Source organism: Malus domestica, chromosome 14 (assembly GCF_042453785.1).
Source record: "Malus domestica chromosome 14, GDT2T_hap1".
Classification (NCBI taxonomy): Eukaryota; Viridiplantae; Streptophyta; class Magnoliopsida; order Rosales; family Rosaceae; genus Malus; species Malus domestica.
Genome location: NC_091674.1, coordinates 21,819,263 through 21,837,206, shown reverse-complemented (window position 1 = coordinate 21,837,206; position 17,944 = coordinate 21,819,263). Strand labels below are relative to the sequence as shown.

At 35.4% G+C, this 17,944-nt stretch overlaps 1 protein-coding gene and 1 long non-coding RNA gene across 2 annotated transcripts; both read right to left on the bottom strand.

The window, feature by feature from the left end:
- Positions 1-9,151: 9,151 nt before the first annotated feature.
- On the bottom strand, positions 9,152-11,495 carry LOC114821082 (uncharacterized). The gene is made up of 2 exons (XR_011575544.1): positions 11,047-11,495; positions 9,152-9,721 (listed from the first exon to the last, which is right to left on the bottom strand). It is a non-coding gene; the product is annotated as an uncharacterized lncRNA (long non-coding RNA).
- Positions 11,496-16,420: 4,925 nt separating this feature from the next.
- LOC103454819 (protein BRANCHLESS TRICHOME-like) lies at positions 16,421-17,464 on the bottom strand. The gene has a single exon (XM_008394412.2). It carries the CDS (start codon positions 17,462-17,464, stop codon positions 16,421-16,423), a length of 1,044 nt encoding a protein of 347 aa, XP_008392634.2.
- Positions 17,465-17,944: the final 480 nt, after the last annotated feature.

Below are 17,944 nucleotides of genomic sequence, written 5' to 3'. Positions count from 1 at the left end.
TAGGTATACATAGTTAACCCCAAGGGGTGGTATATTGAAAAGCGAACGAATGTTTGAAGCCTCCAACTCAAGTTCAAACTTCTATGCCTGCATTTTTTGAGGCCGCTGACTCTACTTTGACATACCGTTTGACTTGAGACTCAAAGATACGTTGTCACCTCATGTTATACCGGGCTTTTATTCAAAGGGGGCTTAGTTTGTATTTAATGTGTGATAGGATACCTCTTATATCAAAAATATAGGTTCACTTATCTCTTTTTGTAATTAGATTAATTTAGTATATGTGCTTGTATTAAAAAAAATTATTATTAAGGAGGGAAGATTTGAATTTATTATATTAATTTAGGTGAGTGGGGAGTTTCAAATGCCGAATGCATGGGTAAAAATTAAATATTTTATGCACTAGAATATTGGACCACATAAACATAGATTTAAGTTGCAACAAGTGACTATTATGATTAAATAAATTAAAGTAGGTCTTCGCCAAAATTACAGAGATTAGAATCATAGTTTAACAAATATTCATACATAACTTATTAAAAAAGCACAGTAAGTACTTTTGTGCACATATCAAATTGTGACCAACTTATATGACTTAAGGTGCAAGATAGATTAGAAATACCGTGATTCTAACCACCAAATGTTTGTATCGTTGGAATATTCAAATTTGACATTCGAAGTTCTCAAAATCCAAAATTTTCTAGAATTGAAGTGTATCCTTGTTAAATATATCATTCCAGCTCAACAATAGTTAGTTAGACAGTTGAGAATGTGGCTGTGTTGTTATAGCTGTTATCGAATTAGTTAGTTAAATAGCTTAGGCTGCAAGCTAGTCATGATGACTATATAAAATGTATTCTCATAGTTGTAAAGATGAATTCAGTATCAACGTAATCAATTACTTTCTCCATTTCTCTTATTCCCTTCTCTCTCTTCTTCTTCGATACATGCTCTTTCTGGATTTATGTGTTTTTCTGCATTTATGTTAATAATCCTAAAATTTCAAACTCCGAAATACATTGAATTTTTGAGCTTGAACTCTACACCCGCAATGATTGACTTCATTCTTCAACATCTAAGTAAACAAAAACGAGTTTTTCTATGCGGATTAACAACATTGGATTGCATGTAGGGGTGATTTTCGGTCAGATCAGATTGGAAACAAGCATTCTAATGCCAATCTAAAAAAAAAATTCGGAATCAAATATTAGTCTCATTTCATAATTTTGAATTACCAGAATTTAACGTAAATTTTAAAATCGGTTTTATCTCAGAGTTTTATGAACATAATTCTAAGCTCCTACATTTTGTAAGACTTTGAAAATTTGAAACTTTTATGTATCCACCATTCAATTTTTTTTTTCTTTTATGAATTTTTATATTTGTAGGCCGTTACATGTGTGTATGACATAAAATCACACTCTTCATTTTTAATAGTATGTAAGACATATTTGTAGGTTGTTACGTGTGTGAATGACAAGATAAAATAATACGTATGGCTATACTCCTTATTTAATATATAATAGTATGATTAAATATACAAAATATGAAATAAAATCTAACAATAAAATGATGCATGGCTTTTTTCTATAGTACTAAGTTTGAGAAATTCGAATTGACATTTCGGATTCCAAATTTTTCAAAAAAAAATTGGATTCAGAAATATTTAGACTTGAAACGAAAATTCCGATTCGTATTTGATTTTCCAATTCAACTTGCACCCCTAATTGAATGTGATTACTAGTCCCGCACCACTCACTAGTTCCATGGGAAGAAAAAATAACCAGAAAGAGCTTGAACCTGCCTCCAATGTTGTTGCACTAATCATTTATGATGACCGTGTCTGGAGAGATTGTGGTGCTACCATTCCTTTAGTGTATTGTTCGAATTCAGTAAAAAAATATTGGAATTTTGTAGTGCAAAAAATATGAAAAGTTCAGAGTTCATGAAATAAATTAAAATAAAATTTTGAAATTTTGAAAGATAATTTTTGCTCTAGAAAACTTTCGATTAGATTTAAATCTTTGATTCAACTTCAATTTGTCATTCACTTAATACTACAGTTTAGTGATATTCATTTTTATCCGTAAGTGAAAGATCTTAGGTTCAATTCTCGCGCAAAGACGAATTTGAATCACATTATTAACTAACCTATTATGAACTTAGCCTACTCCCATCTTGGGGTGGTATTGGTACGATTACTGTACCAAAACCCATGTACAAATTACCATACCAAACTTTTGGTATGACAAAATCTATTACCATTATCGTGCCAAACTTTCAGTATACCGAATTTCGGCATGTCAAATAGTTCGGTTGGTTTGATATGGTAATGGTAATTACCACTTTGTTTTGGGCAATTCTTTTGGGCCAAAATTTGATTTTTTTTCCAACCCAATTCAAGGCCCAAACGTGTTTTGGTCGCTCCCTTTGAGTTTCTAAAACTTTTTAATTTAATTATGAGAATTTATAGAGATTTCATTTAAAAAACAAGAAGTAAATAGATGAAAGAATGGCTGAAAGAACCCAATATCCCTAAAAAAATAGTACAAAGATTCCTAAATTTCATCCCTACATTCTTTAAAATTGTACAAAAATTAACTTGATAGACGAAGCAAGGGAGAAGGACATCCAAATTTGATGAAGGAGAAGATGAGATGGACTCCGTAGAGAGAGAGTTGCCAAAACTGGAGTAACAGAGATGAAGTCGGTGGCTAGATGAGTGAAAAGATAAAGAGTCGCAACGCAATAAGGTTTTAGTTTTTTTTTATTTGGAAAGTAAAGGTTAAGAGTGTGATATGATTGGATAAATGATTAGGAAAAAAAATATAAAGTGCTTATAGAATGATAATAATACCTAATTATATATAAATGAATAAATAAATGATATAATATTAATAGTAATTGTACGGTATGATATACATCTAATAATGGTTTTGAATACCATTACGGTAACAAAAATGCATGGTATGATACAAATACCGTACCATTACCAATGGTACAAATTTTTTTACATAACTCTTGTATGATACTATTGATAATTCGGTTGATATAGTAATTTGGTAAAAATTTTCACCTTTACTATAATCTACTTTAGATAATATAGTTTGTTAAATAAATAAAAGAACAACTCCTATTTGTCCAACAGCAGACTTGCTTTAAAGCAAAATGCTCACTTGCTTTGACTTTTTGACTTCAGTGCAGAAGCATTGGCTGTCATTTTGGAAAGAGGATGTGGATCCTAAAAATTCTTATATTTTAATTATTTATTGTACATTATGCAATTAATTTTTATCAAATATTATTTATGTTTAATTTTAAATAAAAAAAATCAAATAATTTCTGATGGCTAAAATATCCGGATGGGATCCAATTCCGTCACTTTGTACAACTGACAGAGTTGTGTACTCTGACGTAAGCTTGACCAGATTGACTGACGGCGTCACATCTCGCCGCACAAATGTCAAGCACTGGAAAGCGCCACATGGGGCCCCAAGGTTTCGTGTAGGGTTTTGGGAACCCAAGATAGAAAAAGGCTGGTAAGATGTTGATGATGCATTAACCAATTTCGTCATGGTTAATTAATTGACGTTCGTCCATCCCACTTCCCTATTAATTTGGACCCCACAAAACACAAGAAAATTTTTAGTATGTCTAGAATTCAGACACATACATCATATGTTATATACAAGTGGAGGGATGCTTAAAAAAAAAAAAAATATTCCTCACTTGTATAATAATATTTGATGTACCATCTCATGTTTCGGATACATTAAAAGGGTAATGCTAGGGATATCAAATTTGTAGACAAATTTTTATAAACTAAATACATGAAAATTGATGATTGAATTATTACTTAAACGACAATAAACGTGCTCATTCATATTGATGACATATAATTTAATTTATAAATTTTGTCTGTAAATTTAGTATTCCTAACATTATCTCTTGTGAACACATTGATTTTAAACCTTTCGTTCTCTCTACCAAAAATGTAGCATAAAAAGTTTAATGTCATGATGTGAATAATTAATATAGTTTACTTAGTTTTTTTTTTTTGGAGCATATAGTTTACTTAGTTTGGTTATGTGTGATGTGTTGTTATATGTCTGGGTGGATCCCAAATCATGCATGTCTTTGTCTCTCAGATTTGTGACCAGTTGATAACTTATTTACTAGTGTCATGGTAGATGTTTTGTTGCACTAATAAGGATTGTGGACCGGACTTGTACGTTGGATTAAGGTTTCAAAAAATAAGGTCCAATTGTTCCTTGCTAAGACTTGAGTGTCAACAAGACATGACAAGTCTAGTTGGATTTTAGTTAATTGTATGCAATACTCAAAGTTTGATTTAATGTTATTCGAAATGCTTTATCAAACGAAACTTAATTCAGAAAAGATTCTTGAGTATGGCCGTTTGTGTCACAAAGATTGTGGAATAATTTTCAAATAAATAAGGTCAATTTGTTCCTTAATTGAGACTTGAGTGTCAAAGAGACGAGACATAACAAGTCTATAGTCAGATTCCAGTTAGTCTTATTCAATGATCAAATCACAATCCAATGTTATCCAAGTCGTTCGACCAAATGAGATCTAATTTATGAGAAATTCTTGTCATGCCACGTCACTCGTCCACTAAGAAGAAATCATATCTTACAAAAACCCATTTTGGCAAAACCCAGATGCAAAGATTCCTCTTATTTGTGTCGTGTCGCGAGCGAAAATGTGACTTGACCCATGAAAAATATTATATGGGTACATAGTACTTTGGTTTAACATGAAGAGCTGAATTAAAAGGTACAATTATATTTCCATGTCTCATGTATTATTGGGACTTGGATTCTCTGCCCTCCTAGTTGTGGTGCCCTTCCATGCCCTCTTATTTTGTACGGTCACGGTTAAGCCATATCAATATTTTATATTAATTTTTTAATGAGATAATAAGACAAAAAATAATAAAAATATAAAATATTGACGTGGCTTAACCGTGACCGTACAAAATAGGAGGGCATGGAAGGGCACTACAACTAGGAGGGCAGACAATCCTTGTCCGTATTATTGAGGTTTTTCCTTCGTGTAAATTGCAGTAATGATTTTTTAACTTTAACTTAATTAGAGTAATGGTTCTTTAATTAAAAATTCATTATCATTGATCCCTCAATTCATCAAAACGTATAGTTATGGTTCCTCAACTAAAAATTCATTACCATCAGTCCCTCAACTTTAATCAAACTAGAGAAATTGTCTTTCAACTTTAACCTAATTGTAGCGATGGTCATTCTAACATAACTCATTTTGACAAAATTATGATGAAGTTGACGAAAAGAACCATAGCTACATATTTTGATGAGTTGAGGGACCTTAATTGTAGCAATGATCCTTCTAATATAACTCATTTTAACAAAATTTTGACGAAGTTGACGAAAATGACTATAGCTACACATTTTGATGAGTTAAGGGACCAATAGTAATAGATTTTTAGTTGATTGATCATTGCTTCAATTTAATTAAAGTTGAAAGAACATTACTACAATTTAGTCCTTTACTTCATTTGGAAGAGGCATCAAATACTGAAGCTGATTTCAAAGTACATTTTCACGTCCACGGTACAACCGTGAAAGAGATGAGTAGGGTAATCTGGACAGGGAGTGTAGTACGCGGTACCATTTCTATTAATTTAACAGGATAAGATTCACATACAATGTGGAACCAGTACTTGTTTTGTATTTCTTGCTTTAGACTTAGACATCAATCTCATCTCCTTGTAAATTTGTAGTCTCATGATTTTAGATGGTGAATTGCAATTGTTGTACGATTTGGTCGAAAAATACACGTTTATCTTGTTTAGATAGTGTTAATAATTCAGGTGTTAAACAACATGATTGATATGTCATGCACTTATGATATAATGTTAAGAGATGAATTTGTAGCATTACTTTTTTTACACAACTTTCGACACATGTTTTTTGTGAGGCCCACTTTGTAATGTAATTTAACGATCCAAAACATTTAGCTTTTAAGTCTTCCTCAAAATTATGTCTACCAAAAATCATCAAAATCTGAAACCATTCTTGAAAAATAGGCACATTTTTTTGCAATAGAGAGTGGAATTTGCAAATAACATAACCGCAAGTGTATAGAGATCACAATGGTTTTAAAGATAGCAATGGAGCGGAGGTGCTCGTTTCTTAATTTACAGTTATTCTGTTCCTTCCAAATAGCATAGACAATAGCTTGGCACAACTTCTTAATGGTAACATCCAACGACTGGCTCGTCCAATTATTAGCATTCCAAGTAATAAACTCATGCCAATCCAAAGGTGGGGGATCACAACCACACTTAGAAAGCACATGAGATCAAATACTGGCACTATACAGACACTTAAAGAACAAGTGATTGTTAGACTCATTATCAATCAAGTAAATTGTTTATCCCTACTGTTATCAATTAATAGACGAGCTTATTGCTTTGATTAAATAGTAATGATCCTTTAAAGATAGTTCGAAAAATGAACAGCTTTGATCATCACACAATATTGTAGAATAGAAATGACAAGGTAAAAGGGAAAATTTCCAAACAGAATCATACACAGACATAGTGGATGAAAGTTTGAATTGATAACAACTAATTGTCTTTTAATCTTTGTATTAACCCGGTTTAGTCTTCCTAACAGTTATGGACCCTCAAAATAGAAACAATTTTGTGCAGAGATTCCAGGGTGTAATACCATCACAAATTCAAGTAATGATGCATTCTTCTCATGTGGCAAGTGAATGGTTTTTAATCATACATGTTAAATACTTTTTCTGCTTCCCACAAAATCTGTTTAATTGGATGGTAATCATCTTTAAACATCGAAGAATCTTCCCTACGCAAAATGATAATCTATCAAAGATTAACCCTCATCTGTTACATTATATAGACACAACCAATAGACGACAGTTATTTTTTTCTCATTTGTTAGGATAAAAATTGACAATAATCACTAACGGCTCGTTTGCATTTAAATGTGTCATGCACGAAGCACCAATTAAGTGCTTTTTGTAGGAAGCACCAATTAAGTGTTTCTTGTAGGAAGCACTTCAAGTGTTTTTTTTTAGAATTCACTTGCATTTTTATTAACGATTGATTTTGAAAACTTTTTCACAAAAAACGCGTTTAGTCATTTTAAAAACAGTTCCAAATTAGTCATAATATTAACTATATATAGGGTGGGTAAAAGGCTTGGCCGTGCCTAATACTCTCATTAACCACTGGTATCTTTTTTATCCATTTCATTAGCCACTAATATGTCTTTACCTACATGATTATCACTGTTAGGTCTTTTATTCACTCTCATTTTATGCAACTAATGTTGATGACTATTGTCGGTTTTTCTTTCACTGATCGTGGGTTCTTGACATCTCTATGTCATGGTCCAACCTCCCTATAGACCAAGTTGACATGATCTGAAATTTTTGGGCATATCATATACCATATGTGTGGTCCTTTCCTTATGGATAAAGGCAATGCACGGTCCCTATTCAATCAAGAAGGATGGCATCCTGAATAGAAGTCGGAGGCATCTCGAAACAATGACTAGAAACGGTAGAAATTAAGGCCAACTTAGCCAATTTATACGCTGTTAAAGTGGCGGACCTACGTTTGTGACTTACACTCACAGTAGAGAAGTTCTGCAAGCTAATTTTGACATCCTCAATTAATAAACCAATGGCAAAAAATCCACAGCTAGGACTGCTAATAGCTTGAACCACTTGTAATGCATCACTTTGCAGAATAACGTGCTGCCATTGCCGCTGTTTCTATGTAACCCTCAGGCACTTTCCACCTCTCTTAAATCCAAGACCTAAAACTTCTCCATATAATCTGTTTTATAAACCATATAATTAATCATGTACTAAAAATGCAGTCTCAAGTGAAATAAAAAGTGAAGCTTGTGCATATCAGTGCATGTGTAGGTGTCTTCAAAACTCAAAAATGTACAAACACACACTTGAGTGGACTAAAATTGAAGCATGTGGATGTGTTCTTTGTGGAGCCAAAAATAATCACAAGGCGACACGTGGATTGTTGGACAAAAAAGACCAATATACCCCTGAGGTACACCGGGATCTCTACGCGTAAGCAATCGACAATCTTTTTTCAACAAAGTCAAAGATGCTCCAAAAGAGGTAAACAATTCAAAGTCTATCTCATCAAATTCCCTTTTGTAAGGTAACCTCCAAATTATTATGTTAATTGGTTAATTAATGGATTAATTACCCAATTAATCCATTAAATATCAATTAAGTCACCCATTATATCAAATAAACCCCCAAAACCACATCAATGGCCGACCATTCCCATCTAAGGGCTGGTTTGGTATTGCTGTGCTTTGAAAAAAAGCTGCTGTGAGAATAAGCGGCTGTGCTGTGAGAATAAGCGGCTGTGAAATAAAGCAGCAAAGTGTTTGGTAAACTTTTTTGTAAAAGTGCTTTTGGAAAAAAAAAGTTGTATGATAGTGTTTGGTAAACTTTTATGTAAAACAGCTGTGACTGTGTGAAATGTCCAAAAAAGGTATAATACTAGATGTGCTATTAATTTAATTTTCTTAACAAAACACTTCCGGTACTATTGACTTTTAACGAAAATCTACATTTTTACTTTTAACTGGCACTATTCACTATACCTTTAAAAAAAAGAAAACTAATGAAAAGAGCTTGAAAACTTTGAGTTTTAATGATAAGGACAAAATAAAGGGTAAAGTGAATAGTACCAGGATTGACTTTTTAGTGTAAAAATGTGGTTTTTCGTTAAAGTGAACAGTACCAGGAGCTTTTCGTTAAAGTTCCCTTAAAAAAAGCTTTTCGTTAAAAGAGAAGTTTTTTTGAACTTTTCGTTAATTTTCCTTAGTTTTAATTGATTTTTTTTTTTTACAAAGATTATATTTACAAAGTAATGTATGATATGATAGATCGGGATCATAAGCACGAAATTCTGCAAACGAAAAATTTTGAGTAGAAATTTCATACTTATCATTGAGCAACCATATTATTCAAAAAGAAATCATAGGAGAAGATTGAGAGATTGCTGCATGTTTGGTCGTAGAAGTGTCGGTTATAAGCACGAAATTCTGTGAAAGAGAATTTGAGTAGGAATAAAAAGAAATCGTAAGAGAAGGTTGAGAGGTTGCAGCTACTGCCACTGCTGCACTTCTCGACTTGAAACATGTAAGTTCATACCTAAGACAAGTAACTGGAAAATCCTAGCCAGTTTCAACCCTTCGCAAACTTCAAAAAATCATCGAATTTGCACTGAAGACCACAATTTCTTTGAAAGAACAGCAAAGACCTAAGCTACTTGATCATAGATCTTTAAAAAGTGATGCTGAAGTACACCGTTTTGTGCCTAATAGCTGACAACAAAATGTAATCCAACTCTTGAACGGGAAAAATGGTTCCAGAGATCATGAACTACTGACCAATCGGTCTGTTGATAAGTATCGGGGGCTTTAACTACTTCATGTCTTCGCGTCTGGTTGATTCTACCCTTGTTAGGTTGTATTGTAACGTTGAGAATTTTGAAAACGTTCAATGCCAGGTCTTCTATAATCCGGGATCAATCGAGAAATATTACAATCAAGGCTGCTACCAAAGCACGATCCACAGGTCCAGGAAATATAGTCAATCGAAAATTTTCCCTCTTTGGCATAAGCTGGTGCAATTTGTACATTAGACTCGTCTGCAACAAGACATAACAAAAGCATTCAGACTATATCTCATAACCAAGAAACAGCACCTTAAACAAACTTCAAGAGAGTAACATTGCAAACTAGTTGGAGCTTCAATATGTGCTTAAAGCTGCTTATATGTGAGTGTCATTTAAACCACAGTGCAGATATACAATACAAGTATCTGTCCGAGCAATGGCATTGGAAGAGAACAAGTACTATCCACAGGTTTAGAAATGTGCCTGCGGTGATAGCATATTTTCTCCTTAAGGATGGCTAGATTAATTTAACATTACTGCTGTACGTAATAAGGCCTAGTTACTAGAAGTTTTCTCTAGATTAATATAAGTTAAGATTCATGCAGTGCACCTTATGTGCAAAAGAATTCTTGCACACAACAGAGGTAATGAAATGTGTTGTAAGAAATTTTCACCGTATACGCATGCTATGCTACAATTGTTCTCCAGTTTTTTTGTGTAATGGGATTGAGACAGATGAAATATTCGAATGGTTATTGAATATATCTGAAGGCTCAAAGTGAAGGTTACAAAACAGGAAATCCTGATTTGGAGGCTAAACGTCGATGGCTGTCCACATCTTTTCTTGTCTTAAACTTACAATCGAGGGTAGTTTCAGCTGTAGGTGTTGATTGAACACATTTTTTGGTGCTCGACACATGAACTTTCTACCATTACACAAATAACTTGACCAAATTTTGAAGGGCATTTTGGTTAAAGAAGTAAACACCTTAAGGTCATTTCTTCATTTTTTCCAAGAGTACGTTTTCACAGCTACTCAAAATCTCTCCAATCGGGAACTAAACCATCCCAAACCAAGGGGAAAAGATAGGAAGTTGCGGAAGACAATGAAAGAGGGATGGTAGAGAACCAAATCGATGCGAAGAAGAAGATCAAACCGCTTAACTAAGAAGATAATGAAATCTACTGCTACTCTCGGAATCTTACTAACACAAAGATTTCTTGGACATATATATTCAATAATCTAAAAATTGGGTCTAAACATGAATCTACCACTGAACCCGTTTTTCTGTTTCGGTGAGCCAACCGGATTCTCCCTAGCACACAGAGCACTCTGCACATATAGCATACACATTCTCCCCAGCGCACAAATTTTCTTGTCTCTCAAATTTTCTTGTTTCCTCCACAAACCCTAATTTTTTCCCTAATTTTTCCCCAATTGTTTTCTCCATCCCCAGTTTTCTTGACACCCATACACTCATCCCTTTGCTCTTTCCCACCCCTCTTTCACTCTCCCCATCCCCAAATTAAAAAATCCAAACAAATAAATAACAAAATTTTAGAGAAGAGAAGCTTACCAGAGGAAAGAGGGAAGGCGACGGCGATAGAAGGAGGGAAGGCGACGGCTGGCGCTGAGACCGACGGAGAGAGAGGAAAAGGAGGAGGAGGAGAAGAGGTGCAACTGCAGGCAACAGAGGAGAAGAGGGCGATTTCAGGAGGGCGTGCGAGAGAGAAGAGGGTGTGAATGTTCTGTGATTTCTAGGAGGGCGTGCGAGAGAGAAGGCAGAGAGAAACGAAGGCAACATTGGTAATTTGAAATTTTCATTAAAAGAATTACTGTAGCTCCGTGTTTTGAAAATAAGCTGTTTTCTGAAGCTGCTATTTGCAGCTTCAGGTTTTGGGCTTTTTTTCACCCTCAACTTTGAAATAAAGCTGTTTTTCAAAGTTTACCAAACACCAAAATTGCTACCAGCTTTTTTTCACCCCAGCTTTTTTTTTAATCACCTCACTCCCAAACCTGACCTAAATAGGGATCCATCCTATTTCCTAACTTTCCTTACCCTTTTCTCCCCTTTTTAGCTAATTATTTAGTTATTCTTTATAACCTTTTCATAACCTAATTATCAATTTATTCTAAATAAATATGTAACCACCAATTTATTCTTTAAGGTTTAATTAGCCAATAAATTGGCTAATTAAACCAAAATCTCAACCACAAAAACTCCTTCAACGGTCGGCCATTCCTTGGAAAAAGTGGCCAAGACTAGCCCTATAAATAGGCTCCTATTTTCACCAAAAACTCATTCCAACACTTTGGCAAAAATCCCAAAATTCTCTTAACACTCTTTCTCTCTAAATTCTAACTTTGGCATCGGAGGTTCTTCGGCCAAAGCCCCCACCATTCATCGTGGGCGCGTGAGGCTCTTGGCCTTAACCTAAGGTGTTAATTGTTTTGTAGGTGCAAAATTGTGTAAGATCAAAGAGGAAGAAATTTGCATCCACATTCTTCACAAGTCAAAAGCATCACACATTTACTATAGAAGTCTACAAAATTTTTGAAGACTGGATCATATCCAAAACAAGACTTATTTTTCAGACCAATTTCATTATACAATAAAATGTACAATAAGCACAAAATCATACCACTCTTTCAACAATCCACATAAGAAAAAGATAATCAAGAATAAATTAACATGAGAAATCGGTTAAACTAATCAGAAATCAAATCTTAATTGCTGGATTGAGCAACGGCATAACCATAAAAATGGACGGCAAAACGAATAGATATGGGCGACATATTGAGACATACCAAGAAATTTTTGGGCATATCATATCATATACCGGATTTTGGCCAGAAAGTTGGACAAACTTTAAATGCTCATAACTTTATCAATACTTAACGAAATCGAGTGATTCAAAAACGAAAATTATAGTTCTTGACGAGACGAAGAGAATGGTACCTCGCAAGATGTCTAACTCGGCGTGGTTTGGCTGGAAAATGCCTCGAAAGCCTCGAAGGTCGTCGGAAACTGGGTTCAAATGGACATAACTTCTTCAATACTCAACGAAATTGGGTGATTCAAAAAGAAAAGTTGTAGTGGGAGACGAAGAGATTGATACCTTGCACACCAGCCAACTCGCCGTGGTTTGGCCGGAAATTGCCTCGAAACGGGCGGTGCTCGTCGGAAAACTGAGGAAAGAAGAACATGCATGCATAGGGTTAAAAACCCTCGATTTTCATCTCCAAAGTCACTTAAACAACTCAAAATAACTCACTAGAACAAGGATGCAACTCGAAACACATCGACTCACATTCGGTTTGTCGGATTCTGAGTTAAATCGCCGATATTCCACCCTGCACGCACAATTGTAGTGTTGACCAGGACGAGAGGAGTGAGGGTTTGGGATTCTTGGCTTCTTGAGGCTTGGTGGTCTCGAAGGGGGAGTTGTAAAGAGATGTAGGGAGGGATAAGGGAGAGACAGAGATAGTGATCGAGATAGTTTCAAGGAGAGAAGGAAGAGAGAACCGGGAGAGAGAAAAGAGAAGAAATGGGAGTGCGAGGAACTGCCACGTGGCAAACTAGGAAAGGGGGCCGGGGACAACCAAAACAGGGGTGGGCCCCTTGGGCACACCATTTAACACCAAAAAATCATTTAAAATTGGGGGTGGGGTGTAACAACTACTACTACTACTACTATTACTATTACTACTAGAATGGGCACACACAAAGTGTGAGAAATTTTTTTATTTTTGTTTTTGAAATAGAAGGAGAGGGAAGAGAGTGATAGAGAATGTGGGAGTGGAAATATTTAAATTTTTTTTTTTTAATTAGAGATATGTTAGGATTATATGTAGGTGAGGCTTTGAAAATAAAAACATCAAAATTTGGTTGTGTGAAATTACATTTCTGCCCTATATTTCTTAATCATGTTATGTTTTAATTTGAGGGTTAAATTGATAATTTCATAGGATTTTGGTTGACAATGAGTGTTTTATTAATTAGTAAAGATTATTATTATTATTATTACTATCATTTGCCTACACACTTTGTGTGTATGAACACATTTTTTTAGAAAATGAGAAGGAGAGAGGGGGAGTGGGAGGTTTTTGTTTTTTTTTTTTTAATATTGGAGGTATTTTAACATCACCTGTAAGTGAGGCTTCAATAAAAAATAGTAAAATTTGGACATGTAAAATTACATTATTGCCCATCATTTTTTTTGTGTGATAGAAGACTAATTTGTCTTTTCACCCTCTTTTGGTTGACAAAGAAGATTTTATTAATTAGTAGAGATTTGCTGCAGACATATTTAGACTAAGAATGTGATTGTGTAAATCCTAGTAGATTTGGGAATGTATCTTATATTCCTATTAGAAGTAGATTACCTATTAATGTTGTAATCCTAAAGGGAAATGTTTTTACCTATCCTACTACAATAAATAAAGGCACAATGGGGTGAATCAAACACACCTCACAATTAAATGCCTCTTTCTTCCCCCTCAATATTGACGGCCACCTCTCTCTCTCTAAACCTTAGATCGTTCAATCAAATAGGCATACAATACGTTATCAACATGCTCTTGCCAGAAGTTGAGGAATTGATGCATCGTAGGAGGAGGCTATCTTCCACCAAATTCAAAGGCTTATTTTTGTTTTCTGCTAATCAGGTATGCTTAAAATAAAAGAAGATATTTGAAATGTCCACAAAGTATGAAAACATTCCCATGATGCATGAACCCGTCTATGTTTATATTTTCCTTTCGATATATATATTGTATATGTTCATATATTTGTCAATATATATTTGTTTCATGCATCGCACAATTAAATTGTTATGTGGAATATGTGAGTCAATATATAAAATTAAATTAGAAGCATATTTAGGGTTTCCTCAACCCAAAGGGATTTCGAAAAAAGAAGAAGAAATTAGACATGGTGCGGCACACCCATCGCACCATCATTGTGCATGCAGAAACCAAGCCTCGGCCTGGGGTCAATCTGATGGGCCTGAAGCCCTTCGCCCGTTTGCACCATGGCCCACGCCATTCAACCAGCCCAGATTGGCTAGGTTTTCCCCTGCACGCAGCAACCTTTATGGTTGCTGGATTTTGTGTTGCCCAGACCCGCAACCTGTACCTTGGCCCACGTCATGACCCGTGTCCTCCACGCCAGCCCACAAGGTTGGGCTTGGTCCCTGCGGCCCACTCCGCTTATCACATGCAGCCAACCTATGCAGTTGGGCTTCCCACGCCAAACCCATAGGCCAGCTTTCTCTGCGCCTTGTCTCGTGCCCTCCCCTAGGCCCAAAAATTGAAACTCAACTACGGCTGGGGTTTCTCCCGCCCCCCATGTGGCCTGCAACTCACACCTGAGGCCCTTTTGGGCCTTACCTTTTACTCAAGGCACCCAACCCGAGCCCAAATAATTTTTGGGGCTTTATTTTCGATCTAATAATATTATTTTAATATTATTTAGCTTCTACAATCGACCATGTATGGTCCGATTTATTGAATTAATTAAAAGTGACATGCAGTCCATTAATCTGATAATGAATTCAAAATTATTGACCTAAAGATCACTTTTGGACATTAACGATTCAATAATTTATTTTTATACTTTGAACTATGACATACTTTCGTAGTAACGAAGCTCTCACACTTGAGTTCCCAAAGAACCTCAAATCCACTATATTTAAATTAGTATATTGCATTTTGTGTTTCTTGCATGAACCTCTCATTATGAACTAATTGTTCATAACATCTAAATTGAACCTGTAGTTTCAAATTTAGTGCCTTTGAAACCTGAAGTTTTCATTCAAAACTTACCAATGAAACCTGTAGTTTTCATGTATAAATTAAACCAATACATGTCTATAGAACCTGTATGTTCTATGATATATGTCTATGGCTTCCATATGACTAATCACGTTTTTCCCTCTGTTTTAGGGACATGTTGAACTTGAACAAGCTTGATTTCTCAGCTCTAGAAGTCTCTGGAAGAAACTATCTGAAGTGGGTTCAAGACGTGAAGCCGGAGGCATCCTGAATAGATAAAGGCAATGCACAGTCCCTATTCAATCAAGAAGGATGGCATCCTGAATAGAAGTCGGAGGCATCTCGAAACAATGACTAGAAACGGTAGAAATTAAGGCCAACATAGCCAATCTATACGCCGTTAAAGTGGCGGATCTACGTTTGTGACTTACACTCACAGTAGAGAAGTTCCGCAAGCTAATTTTGACATCCTCAATTAATAAACCAATGGCAGAAAATCCTAATAGCTTGAACCACTTCTAAGGCATCACTCTGCAGAATAACGTGCTGCCATTGCCGCTGTTTCTATGTAACCCTCAGGCACTTTCCACCTCTTTTAAATCCAAGACCTAAAACATTTCCATATAATCTGTTTTATAAACCATATACTTATTCATGTACTAAAAATGCAGAGTCTCAAGTGAAATAAAAAGTGAAGCTTGTGCATATCAGTGCATGTGTAGGTGTCTTCAAAACTCAAAAATGTACAAACACACACTTGAGTGGACTAAAATTGAAGCATGTGCATGTGTTCTTCACAAGTCAAAAGCATCACACATTTACTATAGAAGTCTACAAAATTTTTGAAGATTGGATCAGATCCAAAACAAGACTTATTTTTCAGACTAATTTCATCATACAATAAAATGTACAATAAGCACAAAATCATACCACTCTTTCAATAATCCACATAAGAAAAAGATAATCAAGAATAAATTAACATGAGAAATCGGCTAAAGTAATCAGAAATCAAATCTTAATTGCTGGATTGATCAACGACATAACCATAAAATTGGACGGCAAAACAAATAGATATGGACGACATATTGAGACATACCGAGAAACTAATCATTTCCAGCAATTAAAATTTAAAAAACGATTATTTTGGCCAATTTTCCAATTCACATTATGATCTTTCAACTAATAATGAAACTATTGGATCTAATGGGGCTCTTTTGCTTCATCAGAATTCTGAGCTGAGCTTTTTGGCATTCCAGCTTTGTACCCCAATGCCTACTTTTTGATCCAATTGCTCTGACAACTCTTGGGAATTCAACAAATCCTTTGATCCCTCTCTTTATGTGAGGATTTTCTGGTTCTGGTGAGGATCTTTTCTGAACTGCCATTGATGAAAAACCTCCACTGTTTTCACTAAAAGCAGCTTTCTCACCCAAAAGCACTTCCCTTGAAGTTGCAGTAGAAAAACTGGAAACAGAGTCATTGTTTCGATCACCGCTAAAAGCACCAGACTTTTCACTCGAATTGTTAAAACTAGCAACATTAGCGTCCTCACTCTTGTGTTTGATCTTGAAATGTGAGTTCTCTGCAGCGCTCAGCATTTGTTTACACCCCTCCAGTTCTAACACCTTCTCTTCGAACAGAAGCCTCGCCTCGGTGAGCTTCATCTGAAGCCTCTCCTCTCTCAGCATCTCCACCATTCGAAGCATTTTCCTCTCCTCCTCGATCTCTTTCCTGATCCTAATGATCTCCGACTTCCCGAAAGAAATCTCTCCGGCAAGCTCCTCGCAAACCCTCTCTATCGCTTTTCTCAACCTTCTCTCCTCCCCCAACTCTTTTGCCAGCATCTTGTTTGAAATCTCCACCTTCTTGCGCGCTTTTCGCTCGTATTTGAGCTTCGCCTTCATTTCGGTGATCTGGGCTCGCGTGTAATCCATCTCGGACTCCATTGCCGGCTCGAAGAAGGTGAGATCCCAGAAGGAAGCGGCGAGCTTGCGGGCGGAGATGGGGAGGTGCAGGCAGTGGTGGACTTCTTGTTGCTTGTTGCTAAAGTTTCGGCACTGCTGCTGCTGGTTTTGTTGTCGTGGGAGTGGATTTTGATGAAGTTTATGAGAATTATAAGAAGGGTTTTCGTAAAGTTTCCAGGTTGGGAAAGTGGAGGTGGTGGTTTCAATATTTCTGATATTTTCTGGGCTAGGAGGAGTAGTAGTACTGGTGCCCATCATCATGAACATCTCCTCCTACCTATCTTCTTTTATTTTGTGTGTGGTCTTTTTCCTTCTCAAATCCCTTTCTTTGCTGCTTTCTTTCTACCTCTTTTTTTTACTTCTAGGGGGACTATTTCAGCCAGGAAGGCAATTGGTGTAGGCCCATTTAATCTGAGAGAGGTTACTTTGGAGATGAGGATGGACTGTGTCAAAGAAAAAAATTAATATCAAATCACATTTGAGGTGACCTTAAATTGGAGAAATTTTTAAATGTGATAATCACACTCTTGCGTGTTGTTATTAGTTGATATGTTATAATATGAGTATTACAATTAATATAAATATGTAAAGATACTAACAAATAAAAAAAAAGGTGTTGATTTGTATTTTTACTTGCATTTTTGGACCAAGATGATTATGTACTAGTTTTTAGAGAATTTTCGAACAATAAGAATATAAAATGCCCATTCTAAAACAACTTTCATCACTATTAAA

What these genes read in the sequence shown, in the direction of transcription:
- LOC103454819 (XM_008394412.2), bottom strand. Translation starts at nt 17,464, where the DNA reads ATGGGCACCAGTACTACTACTCCTCCTAGCCCAGAAAATATCAGAAAT.